Consider the following 12,756-nt stretch of genomic DNA (forward strand, 5'->3'; position numbering starts at 1 on the left):
TCCTTTAGACTATTAAATAACTAAAATCTGTTATTCCCATTTGTTTCTTTTATCTTAATTCTTTATTTATTTCAAAACCCAATATTATATATAGTTACTTCAAGCTTATATATATATATATATATATATATATATATATATATATATATATATATATATATATATATATATATATATATATAGAGTTTATTTTATTTATTCGTTTATCTATAATAATAATAATAATAATAATAATAAGATCGGCGAAGGCACAGAACAAAATAATGGAGGGAGGACGCCGGAGGTTTGACCGAGTAAACGCGTGACGGGTGGGCCCAAAACTGCCCCCTGTTTTATTGGCTACTTTTATGCCTCTCTCTCTCCTCTTCGTTTCTTCGTGGAGCTCCTGCTGCGTTAGGTGAGGCTTTTTCTGTGTCCAGATTGACCAAGTTATGTGAGGGAGCTGTTCCTCCAGCTGAAATAATAGCTGTTTTCTCGTGATTGCGTGCCCCAGAATCAATCTTATACACCCAAAAATGAGACACAGATATCTGTTGATGGTATCTCTTTTGCAGGTGGGCAAGCCAAAGAACTTACTACAGATGTAGTTCGACTGTGTAGAACAGGCAATCTTCTCACCTTTGTGAGAAAGAAGGCCGTGAAGCAGACACTGGTGCAGATTGATGGAAGGTCAACCAAGCAGCGGCACAACTTGAATGCTTGTCTGAGACACATCTCAGCTTAAGCACAATAAGCTGGCCGTAAATGGCAGAGCAGTGCGGATAGCTTCTGAGCTTGAACTGGTTCAGTTGTTCTCAAGAGACTTGGGGAAGCCATGCATTTTGCAGCAGCTGCCAGCAGCAACAAAATGATGATCGAATGCCTCCTAATGATGTCCACCAAATCGCCATTGTTGCAGCAGCAACCATCAGGGAGATGTCTGCGAGAACCAATTGACTCTTCACATCCAAACCCATCAGGAATTCCATCTTCCTCGATGCAAGTTTATGGACTCATTTCATCCGTTTCTCGGCATTTGGTTTCTTCATCAACTTCGCCCTTCCATATCTATCAACTGTAAACAACAATCACACCTACATTAACATGCTTAATAGGCTATACTGGCTATGTTTGCTGAATGAGATGTTCCTATTATATAACTTCAGCAGAAATTTATAATCACTGTTTCGCAGTAATAGAAATAACACTAGGCAATTCATGAACTCGAAAGTATTATTACATTTTAATGAGCAGTGGCAAAATGAACAGAGATCACACACATACATAATACTACAAGAAAAAGAAAAGAAAATAGAAAAACCCAATCCATGAGAGTTCATGATTATGTCATTTGACCTTCTTTACCTTGTCTTTATATGTGGTTCAATGACAAACTTTTGCAGTCTAATCTGAAGCACTATGTCCTCCATCATTTGCCTAAACCACCCCTGAAGATGGAGCTTAGCTGCTTTATAGGCTAAGCCCCTTAAGAGATTCCATTAGGGTATCATGCTTTCTATACATTAGTCAACAACAGGATATGCTTGTTCTTTTTTCTTGTTGTTTCAAGATCTTTACTTGACTTATGCAGCTTACTTTTCTCCAGCTAAAATGCCTTTTTCTTTTTCTGTGATCCAATTGGCAGAATCTGGAGGATGGAATTGATAAGAGATTTGTTTGGTGAGGCCTTGCTTTTGCTGGCATTGCTTGCATTGAAATTCTATGGGCCACCTACTGAGGAGGAAACCAGTGAAACCTACTTAGATCTTGCAATAATCACAGCACCTATTAAAGAATTAGATTTTTTGCAGAGACAGTGAGGTATATGAGATATGAGTTACTGCAAAAACAATTTGGCCTTGATGGAGCTGAAAGATGTATGCCATTCCATTTAGAAAGTGGCCAAAACATTATTATTTTTAGGAGCTTCATAAATCACTAGAAAATAGAAATATTTTTTTTGAGTTTAGCCAATACATTATACTAAAATCCTCAGTTAGCATGCCACATGAAACTATGAGAATTGACTATCAAACTTACACTACCAAAAAGAAGGTCTCTTGAGGACCAACTTCCAGCTGTTTTAGCTTGCTTGCAGCTCATCCACTCAACACAGAGTAATTCATACATCTTTTATAGCTCCATTGTTAGGTCCACCAAGATTTGTTTCAAGATAAAATGCAAGACAAGACAAGGACAGATAGAAGAGAAAGCAGAGCATTGAAGGAATGGAGAAAGCTAATTACACATCATGTGCATCCACATTCCTCTTGAAGGCTGATGCTTCTACTTAAAAACAAAGGTGCAGCAACTTGCTAACATGTCCAATTACAACATTTCCTTTATGTCACATCCCAGTTTAGTCTCATAGAAATTGACTTATAAGGAGCCTAATGGGCGTAGTATTATTAGTTTAGACTTAAATATTTTAGATCAATGATAACCTCTAATATAATATAATCCTAAAAGATTATTCAAAATTAATATCAGTAATTTGAGACCTGGATTGACACAAATATCTTGATAATTTCATCTATTGGTGAAGAACCACCCAGTTGGTAAAGGTGGTACTGTCCTACCACCCAATAAATTTCCTTTGCATGCTTACATTACAAGATCTAGAGAAGGTCTCACATACTGGACATGTTTGAAAGCTTCTGATCCCCCTATTTTCATCAGGGGAGACCACATTCTGTACCTTTTTTTTTTTCCTATATAAGTTATATTAATAAAGAAAATAACAAAACATAAAATGAAAAATTCATTTTCTTGAGGTGGAGTCCACACTGAAAACTGTGACTGTCATCAATGAAATGATTGAGATGTAAGATGAAAGAAGTTAAGGATCCAATTAACTGTCCAAATTAGATATGATGATAACCTCACATTTACTTGAACACAGGGTGCCATTACTCTTTCTATAGTAGATAACAGCAGTGCAAGAACACAAACAGTTTGATCAAACACATGCAGGACAATAAAGCAAAATGCAACTTGAGGAAAAAGGCTGAACCTTCTGGGAGTAGGTGAACAGCCTTTCTGGTGTACAGATCACCTGAGAATGCTGAGGCAACAACTAGTGGCCTTCATGCCATTTATGCCTGATAGTACACCGATTACCGCTGAGGAAGCCACCACTTGCCTGCTGGCAGTCATATGACATTGCTGTTCATAATGTGCCAGCTGAGCTGATTCATGCCTGTACAATTTCAATAATGAATTCCTGTTTTCACCACCACAGGCCCAAATTTTACTGAATTCTAAAGCAAGGTATGTATATGAAGGCACTGGGAACAACACAATTTGCTAAATTCTTAAGCAAGACAATAAGAAATATCAAGAGACTTGCTGTCTGGTACATGCACTTAGATACAAGGACACAAAACTACATATACCACAACAAAAGAATCTACTTCCCCAAAATTAACTTAGTCCTGAATCGAGCAAGGCCAACCTGGCAAATCGAGAATTGACATCGGTCATCAAGGAACCAGCCAAGAGACCACAAAAAATGTACATTCTGCTGCAAGATGTAGGCACTCACCATTAGCTCCTGGAAGAGTGTCACATGGACTCATTTATACTCATTAGGTTCTTCCGCTGGCTGTTCTCAATATCCTGACTTCCTCTCGATGTCCCTTCTTGTTCGAGGGGGTGTTCCCGGTGTGGCCAAGCGAGAGGTGCTCTGACTCAGTTGGTTGTCGGGGTTGTAAGTTTGTGAAGCAAGGTATGTAAGAGCTGTAACGACGTCGGCTATTAGGGGCCGCATAGCTGGTTGCTCCTGCACACACATTGCAGCAACTGCAAGCGCCTGATATAAACCCCTTGGAGGATACTGACCCTGAAGCACTGGATCAGCCACCTGTGAGAATTTTCTTCTGTCTTTGAACAATGGTCGTGCCTGCATCCAAACAGAGCAAATTTACACAGTTTGATGCAAAGGAGGAACCCAGAGGTTCTTGATCCAGAGGCAAAAAAACTTCTCCATCGTCATGAAGAGTCAAGCTTAAAAGAGATTTGATTTACTAAAATGATCAGCAAGAGTAATTTTGAACAATTAGAAACCACAATAAATTGATAAACCAACTTGTAGTTTGTGATGCAACTTGGTTCAGAGCATGCTGTTTAGCGAGAAAACTTGCATCTTAGTTCAAGCTACAGAGTCAAAGTTACCAAGGTGTATTAAGGTCCCTGTCGCAGCCAGCTCAAGGGGCGGATCAAAAACTGGATGCCAATAACGACATCACACTTCCTGCCCAAGATCCAATCAAAATCACAGAACAGGGAACCGAAGACCATGTTTAAGAGAAACTAATGTTGTAATAAGATGGAAATGTAAAATCAAAAAATGAAATAGGTTATGGGTATTATGGTTAATGCCATATAATCTAGTTGTGAACTACAGAACTAAATATCTGAGACTGGTCCTTTTTAAACTCAGGACGATATAAATATCAACATTTAACACTATAAAGTATTGAAAAGTTGTCATCTTTACCAAAAGAGCATCATGAATGATGAAAATTCATTAAACATTTAGGAAAACAAGATTTGACTAATGGATTCGAAGATGGACAAAGAAGAAGGACAAGGTCCTTACCCATGCAACAAGATTGTGCTCTCCTGCAGCTCTAGAATTGTCAATCGCCCTTCTTCCAGTGATAAGCTCTAAAAGAACAACTCCAAAGCTATAAATATCTGATTTTAGTGTCAACTGTCCTGTCATTGCATATTCAGGTGCACAATATCCATATGTACCCATCACCCTAGTGGATACATGTGTGTTATCACCTACAGGACCAAGCTTAGCCAAGCCAAAATCAGACAACTTGGGATGATAACCCTCATCAAGCAAAATGTTAGAGCATTTTAAATCACGGTATATAACAGGAGGACTGGCTTTATCATGTAGATACTCTAATCCTTTCGCTGCACCAGCTGCTATTTTCATTCGTGTATTCCAGTCAAGCCGCTTCTTATCTGGGGAAAGGTCTGTTGCAATCATAAGAATAGATATTCTCAGTGTAAAGAATTATACATTTGAAGGTACTTGTAGAAAATATTATGATGAGAATTTGTAGGTGAACTACCGTGAAGATGGTCTTCCAGTGATCCTAATGGCATATATTCATAAACCAAAAGCCTTTGATCTCCATCTGCACAATAGCCGATCAGGCTGACAAGGTTAGGATGGTGAAGTAGGCTCAACATAAGAACCTCAACAAGAAATTCCCTGTTTCCTTGCAAGCCATTCCGATCAAGCTGCTTTATAGCCACAATCTGTAGACAAGGTAAAGTTTGTGTAAACTATCTTGATATGTTAATTCAGTATGAAACAAAAGAACCATTTTCTTTAATAAGGATTTCAAACATGTCATTTGTTTTTAAGTTGGAAATTGCAATATGCAATAACAACTCTTAAGGACTTAAAACCACCACAACGGAAACTTGATACATGAAAAAAATCAAGTATTTTAGAGTATATTATATAGAAGATTGTACTAAAAGAGCCACCTATCAGAATCTTAGATTCTTGGAAAATATATCTCTTTAGTATACAATGAACAGAAAAGAAGAAAATGAGTGACTGAGGCACAGCATGAGCTAACCTGGTTGCTACTTTCTAATCTTCCCTTGTAAACTCGACCAAATCCCCCTTCTCCCAGAAGGCAATCGGCTCTAAAATTCTTTGTTGCTGCAGCCAGTTCCCGAAATGTAAATGTCTGCGCAGCAATGCATCCTGATCCACTACTTGACAGCTCTTTCTTATCATTCATTAAGGTTTCTTTCTTAACATCGAATGAGAGATTGGATTTTGATTTATCTGCTACAAGATTTAACAGGAAGAACATTTATTAAAAACTTGAAAAAATGCATGAAAAATAAAGAAAAAAAATACAGAACAATAGAAACCAAAGATAACAATTGATCCTCAAGATAGCAAGTAGAACATAAATACATATTATCCTTATGAAAATTAAACGTATAAATAACATGTATCTCTATAGCTCACAACCCGGTCACCGAGACCAGAACTGCCTCAACGTGAGCCGATAACCAGCTTGCTCGAAGAACAATTTGAGATAAAAGGAAATACCTATTCATGCAAAATATTTACATCTGATGCGAGAGCAGATAGAATTTAGCTTTTAAAGGCCCTAATAACAAAATAAACCAAAAAATTGTAGGGATATGCGTCGAATTAATATGGCAAAGTGAAATGCTAATCTCAGCGTCACCCATCAAAATAAGAAGAAAAGGAATAAGGAAAGGAAGGCTTTGGCAAAAGTCGACAGCAAGAATGATTTTTTTCAAAAGAAAGAGAGAAATATGGCATCATGAAATGGTAATCTAAGCGTAACCCGTCAAAATAATAAGAAAAGGAAAAGGAAAGGAAGTCTTTCACAGAAATCGGTCACAAGAAGAAAAGACAAAGAAGGAAACAAAGCAAGAACGAAAGAAAGCGATTCCCATAGCGCAAACGATCGTTGCCATTTTTCTTAATCAGTTATGGCGAAATCATAAATGGGAAACTATCAAAGATACCCAGAAGGCAATCAGCAACACGAATCCAAGCTCCGTCCCAAAACCCAAAGAATCGGAATAAAAAACCTAACTTGGAGACAAAATCTAGCAACTTCCAACGAAGAACCAATTGCCGAGACCAAAATAACCAAACTAGATCTCGTACATACACGGCCTGGCAAGACCAATCGCGTGCGCAACAAATCAACTCACAAACATTAGAAAAAAGACAGTTTTTCCCACGGATTCCGCCTCGGATACCTGTCGGAAGGTCGGGCGGATCCTTGTCGTCCGTCTTCGGCTCTCCGGTGCAGGGAAAGCACCCTCCCATATTCCCTCTCTCTCCCACCAATCCCTCGCAGGGTTCTCCCCCTTTGGCCTCTTCCTCTTGAGCCGGTGAGATGAAGCGAAACAAAAGAAGACAGTGGCAGAGGAAACAAAGAGGAAGAGCTACTCAGGTATTCAGTATATTAATTACTAACGGACATTTTACAGATAAAAAAGAAAATATAACTTAAATAAATTATATTTTAACGCATTCTCGAAAAACTCCCTTAGTTTTAAGCAATTCTAGCGGAACATCCTTTGTAATATATATATATATATATATATCATTTTTGTTGGATCTCTTTCTCACTATTCTTGCTTATGACATAAGCAGTTATCGGCGAGAAAAAGGGGAAAAAGAGTTGGGATGATAAAGATTATTAATCACTTATATCATTGGCAAAAACAATAAGGGTGAGACGCATAAGAATAAGTCTAATAAAATTCGTGAAGATAGAACGATGACGATCGCTATGCTATGCTAAGCGGAGGCCATCGGAATAATATTATCATTAAAAAAAGTTATAAAAAATAAAAATTTTGAAAGTTGGAGTGGGAATAAAAAAAAATGAACCTTTTCCATAATTTCATCTATTATATTTAAACCACTTAAAAATTGCATCATATTTCGCTTTGGGATTAAAAATAATAATTTTCTTGCATATGCTATTTTTTATTAAGAATTTTCACATATCTGTAGTTAAAATCCAAAAATAATATATTTATCCTCCTAATATTCTCTTTTTCAAACAAATCCTCCTAATATTCTGATATGTAACATATATACACATAATTCCAAACATCAATTTTTTTTCTAAAATATTCCTCTAATTGGCATTTTTTTCCAAAAATACTTAGCAAAATTACAGCTAACTATGATTTTTTTGTTAATTTAATAAAAATAAAAATATCTAAAATATGTTTAATATTATTATACTCACAATAAAGTTATCAAATGATAATTAGTGGACGATTAGCCATGATGATGACACATATGTAAGATTTTAGATTTTAAATTGACATACATATATACACTAAACTTAAATTTAAAGGAACAATCACAACATTAATTTTTTTAAGGGATTTATATTTTTATACATTCAAAATTGCCTCTCTTTTTTTTCTATCTTATGTGTAATTACTGAACAGATGTAAATCAAATCAGGCCATGATTCATCTAAGTGCTCAGCTGAGAAATATGTTTCACCTTGAATAAGGAACTAAGTGTTTGAACTCAATAAACAAAATTATAATTTTTCGGGTGTGAATGTCTTTTTATGGATTTGTTGACATTATCTTGAATAGTTGTTATGGGTCTTTTGAAATAAAATAAAAATAAATACATGATTATTGTTCTAAGAAAGCTAAATTTTCGAGGTATTGACTCCACATAATTTTCTTCATACGTATCTTTCGATTTTATTCAGAATTAAAAGAACAGAAGAATTATTTGAATAATTATACATATATATATATATATATATTATTTTTTTTTTATTGAAAGTTCAAATCTCTCTCAAATCAATTTGCTTATGTTATGAGACATGTAAACATAAAAAAAAATAAAAAAGAAGATTAATAGGGTTCTCCAACCAATATTATTTTATAAGGTAAAGAACATGATATTATTAGTGCCAAAACACATAACAAAACTGTCTTGAGATTAGCTTAGTCCACTGTTTCAATGGGCTAATAACGTGCGTGCAGTTCTAAGAGAACAAAGATTGCTTTGGGTAGACCATCTATTTCTGCTCACAATAATGATTTCTGATCAATCATACATAGACATCATATCGTAGTTGGGTTGTGAAGTCCGAGTAGGACTCTTCGGTCAATGTTTCCATCGCTAGAATGTGAGCATCGCTTCACTATTGTTCTTGTTTGAACTATAATTAGATGCACTTTGATTCTTCTCTTTTGACTTCTCGCTATTTGACTAACTCTAGCATATTTGGTCAAACATTGATTCCATGATCCAACACAAGATGCACAGAGATTTCAAGATCTACAATCACTTCGACTGACATCCAAGCAAACCTTGACAGATATCAAGAATACTGATTACTAGCATCTACACAGGCAAGAATAATGTGCACAGAAATAAAATCTTTAGAAGAGAAACATTCACATCATTCAATCATCTTGGCAAATCATGTATTCATCATGTTTGGAATATTTCTGTTTGACAATGTTTGAATCAAATCATATATTCAGATAGGATGGCAAGCATATACTGATCAGTAGTCTGCTTCCTAAAAGAAAATTGAAGATTGATTCATTGTCCAAAACAAGAAGAATCATCTGCAACAAAAGTATCAGCAAGAATGCAGAAAGGCTAACCTGGTTCAGCTTATTGGTGTGCTATACTGAAAGATCCTTTAAGAACACTAATAAAAGAATTCAACAAAATAGAAGTGAGATGGCAATAAGGATGGCCATATCAGAAACTTCACCGATCATATCATGTTTCTGTTAACAAGGGGAAATAAAGACAGAATTTGAAGTCATTATACATCTGATTTCACCATTTATCGCTGACCACACAAAGCCACATGATCTGCTAGTTCTTAAGGAAAATTCATAACACAGTTTCCAGAAGTAAGCAACAAGCCAACAAACTGATGATAAGATGCTCCAGTTCAATTCCTGGGTGACGAGGACAGGAACACGGTAAAATATAATTTGCAACAAATCTTTCTTGTTGGCCTTTTAGTTTGAAAATTCATAATCAATATAAAGCATTGCTTTAGTGGCATGTGTTCCAGACTTCAAATATCTTCATTTTCGTACTAATTAGTATATCAATGCCTGTAAATTTAAGTGGTTGGATCATCTAAAAGAATGATAGGAAGCCAAAGTGAAGCAGACTTAAATCTTACGCAAAGACCAAGAAACACGTAAGTTCAGAATCTGTGATCAGGAATCTTGATGCAATACCAGACACATTGATATAGCAAAATCATCTCTCCTGCCAGATTTATATACTCAGATACTAGAAACCTACTATGAGAAATACTAAGATATAGACACAAGAAAACTGAGGTGTATGTATAAAGAGGAGTTACTATCTGGTTTAATCAAAAATACTAACAAGGACTTTCCGTTTCATAACATACAATATTTAAACTCTCTACAACTCTTGCTCCTTATTGATCACATCCAATCAACTCTGATTGCAGTTACCAACAAAATAATTGAAGAACACTTTTAGCTTTAGCTCCCCCAAACCTACCACACTGATTGAGTCATAAAAAGTCTAAGCTTTGCCCTAAACTATCTCTACCCGATGACCCAAACATCTTATCGAACCGTAATCAATTACCTGAAGTGAGAGACAGCTCCATCATTGCCTTGTACCTAATGAATCAGAATTTTAACAACATTTATAGGTCAAGAAAACCCTTTGGTCGGTTCTATCACAGCATTTCCTTTAGTTCTTGTTACCAGATGACATAGGCACAACCTACAACATAAGAGATGATTGCAAATTTGCAGATGTATATAGACTTTCAGAATCAATCAAGAACAATTATCATCATCCCAATTCAAAATGACAACTTGATCATGCAACAAAGAAAAAACCTACAACATAAGAGATGTGCAATTGAAGATGTATAGACTTTCAGAATTAATCGAGAAGAACTCTCGTTGTCCCAATTCAAAATGACAACTTGATCATGTAACAAAAGAACAAGGAAAGGAATTACGCAGCTGCAGCGCCGCCGCTCTCTTCTTCGAGCTTCTTGACGTAGGCCTTGAGCACGAGGACGACGTCCCTGGCCGGAGCCTGGAGCGTACTGACAACGGAGATGGCGGGGCTCTGGAGGGCGCCTAGGATCTTGGCGTAGAGCTCGGCGCGGCTGGGCATGGTCTCCAGGGACTTGAACTCGTCGGGCGCGTAGAAGCGGCCCTCGAAGACGGCACCAGTGAAGTCGTTGTCCTCGAGCTTCCACTCGCGCTGGAAGGCGCGGTAGGGCTTGAGGGCCTCGGGGATCTCCTCGGAGTGGACGAAGAGCCAGGCGTTCATGCCCTTGAGGCAGGGGGCGATGGCGGCCCAGGGGGTGCCCTCGAAGGCCTTGCCGACGAGGGTGTTTTTGGCGACGATGAGGCGGGAGGTAGGGGGGAGGGCGGTGCGGATGTTCTGCAGCTGCTTGACAGTGAGGCCCTTGTAGCAAATGCCAGCAACGAGGTGGCAGCCCTCCAGCTGCTGCTTGACGGTCTCCACCGTCTCCTCCTTCTTGGCGCGGCTGATGGCGGCGCGGACGATGGTGTTGGAGGAAAGGGTTTTGCGGCGGGGTCCGCAGGGGGCGGAGAAGGGGTTGCAGAGACGGCTGAGGGCAAGGGATTGCGTCTGGGTTCGCGGGGCAGGAAGCTTGGAGTTGGGGAAGCAGCAGAGAGAGGCCTCCATTGGGGATTTGGAGCGAAGGGAAGAGTGGAAGCGGAAGAAGCCGAAGGGCGGTGAGACGTGAGAAGATGATGCGTGCCTTATCCTGGGAAATTGCGCCTCAGCTGTCTGAGATTAGGTAGAATTCAGGCTCACTCAATATGTAAATGCGGGTCCGACCCAGCTGCAGTGGGCCCCTCAGTTATCTGTGACCCGATAGAAGGACGTTTTCCCTGATTGGTGCAATGGAAGTGACAGGTAATATTCCAACTCACCCAAGAACCGAGGACAAAACCACCGGGCCCTCTTTTATCCTCGGCCTCAACCGCATCGTAGCGGACACACCCCTGACTTGTATCCTGTGGCGGAGCAGAGCCGCTCTCGTCTTCCCCGAAAGCTCTTCTTGCTTGCTTTCCTTCGCTTCCCTTGTTGATTCCTCTATACTCTATATACACAGGAACACATTAATCAATCGATTGGATTGGTGAGATGTATCTAGGGCTGGGGAGACTCGCAGCGCGGATTCCCCTCCGACCTCGTTGCTCCAAGAACGACTCTCGATCCCCGGAGAATGGCAAGAACGATAAAGGTCGAGCCTCTTCCTCCTAAATGAGGCTTATGCTTCTCTTCTTGCCTTTTTATGCTCGTACAATCGTTGCTTTGTTCTGTTCAAAAGCTTGGAAATGAGAAAAAAAATTGTTTGATCGCCTAGGATTCATTAGAGATGGCCAAAAAAAGCACCTTTCTTGTTTCTAAACCAATTGTATTGGTTGTAGCAAAATTGTTTGTGTATGTCAAAAAAAGAAAGGGAAACAATTGTTGGAAATGCAATTCCAGAACAGAAACGATCTATCTGATGTGGGATAAGTGCATAAAAATGATGTCTTGGATGTTATGATAATCTGATTTGGGGATTTAAATGCTGTTGCGATGCAGGTCTTCTAGAACGTTTGTTCATGATCAAGTATTCTACCACCTGTCGAACGGATTGGTTATATTGTAATTGTGTTTGGTCTTAGAAGCACAGATCTTCAATTTATCAGGAAGTTGCTCAAAACTAGAAGCACACTGGCATGTTTTCGGATTTAGGAAATAGGAGAACTTTTTTGCAATATGCAGATATGATCGACAGCATCCAGTGTCAAGGAGTACTTTAAACCATACCTTAAACAATCTCCTTCTCATGTCCTAGACTGTTCCTTTTCATGTTCAGTCCTTAAACATATTGTTATGAAATTTTTCTTGAGGAGATCAAATTGAGTTCCTAATATCAAGATGAGACTTGTGCAAATAATAACAAAATAATAAAAGTGAAGATACCATAACCTTCTAGATCTTAGTATGTATCACTTTGCTTAATGCCCGAGTTAGTTGCTCCACTTATTATTACAAGCTTGCAGCATGTTTGTCCCATTTAATATCACAAATTAGTTACTTAAACGATCAATTTACTAGAATACAATATTTTTTGGCTTCTGGTTGTACAAAATGCCTCAGCTATCATGTTCGTTAACTCAGTTTCATCAAAGCTGATGATCCAA

General features: G+C 38.1%; 2 protein-coding genes across 5 annotated transcripts; both read right to left on the reverse strand.

Moving 5' to 3' along the window:
• Positions 1 to 529: 529 nt before the first annotated feature.
• On the reverse strand, positions 530 to 6,951 carry LOC135583859 (probable serine/threonine-protein kinase PBL7). Of its 4 annotated transcripts, XR_010487778.1 has the most exons (7): positions 6,766 to 6,951; positions 5,589 to 5,806; positions 5,070 to 5,259; positions 4,580 to 4,971; positions 3,524 to 3,880; positions 2,993 to 3,178; positions 530 to 1,054 (listed from the first exon to the last, which is right to left on the reverse strand). XR_010487778.1 is itself a non-coding variant. In XM_065112782.1 (5 exons), the coding sequence occupies exons 1-5, from the start codon at positions 6,833 to 6,835 to the stop codon at positions 3,590 to 3,592; spliced, it is 1,158 nt and encodes a 385-aa protein (XP_064968854.1). In that variant the 5' UTR covers positions 6,836 to 6,951; the 3' UTR covers positions 3,255 to 3,589. The 4 variants fall into 4 exon arrangements, 2 of the variants coding, with proteins under 2 accessions (XP_064968854.1, XP_064968852.1); XR_010487777.1 differs by lacking the exons at positions 530 to 1,054; positions 2,993 to 3,178 and adding an exon at positions 3,255 to 3,433; XM_065112782.1 differs by lacking the exons at positions 530 to 1,054; positions 2,993 to 3,178 and having other exon boundaries at positions 3,255 to 3,880; positions 5,589 to 5,803.
• A 3,358-nt stretch (positions 6,952 to 10,309) lies between these two features.
• Positions 10,310 to 11,296, reverse strand: LOC135614911 (large ribosomal subunit protein uL10c-like). Its single transcript, XM_065112784.1, has one exon. The coding sequence runs from the start codon at positions 11,237 to 11,239 to the stop codon at positions 10,535 to 10,537; it is 705 nt and encodes a 234-aa protein (XP_064968856.1). The 5' UTR covers positions 11,240 to 11,296; the 3' UTR covers positions 10,310 to 10,534.
• Between the last annotated feature and the right edge of the window lie 1,460 nt (positions 11,297 to 12,756).

Source organism: Musa acuminata, chromosome BXJ2-6 (assembly GCF_036884655.1).
Source record: "Musa acuminata AAA Group cultivar baxijiao chromosome BXJ2-6, Cavendish_Baxijiao_AAA, whole genome shotgun sequence".
Taxonomy (NCBI): domain Eukaryota; kingdom Viridiplantae; phylum Streptophyta; class Magnoliopsida; order Zingiberales; family Musaceae; genus Musa; species Musa acuminata.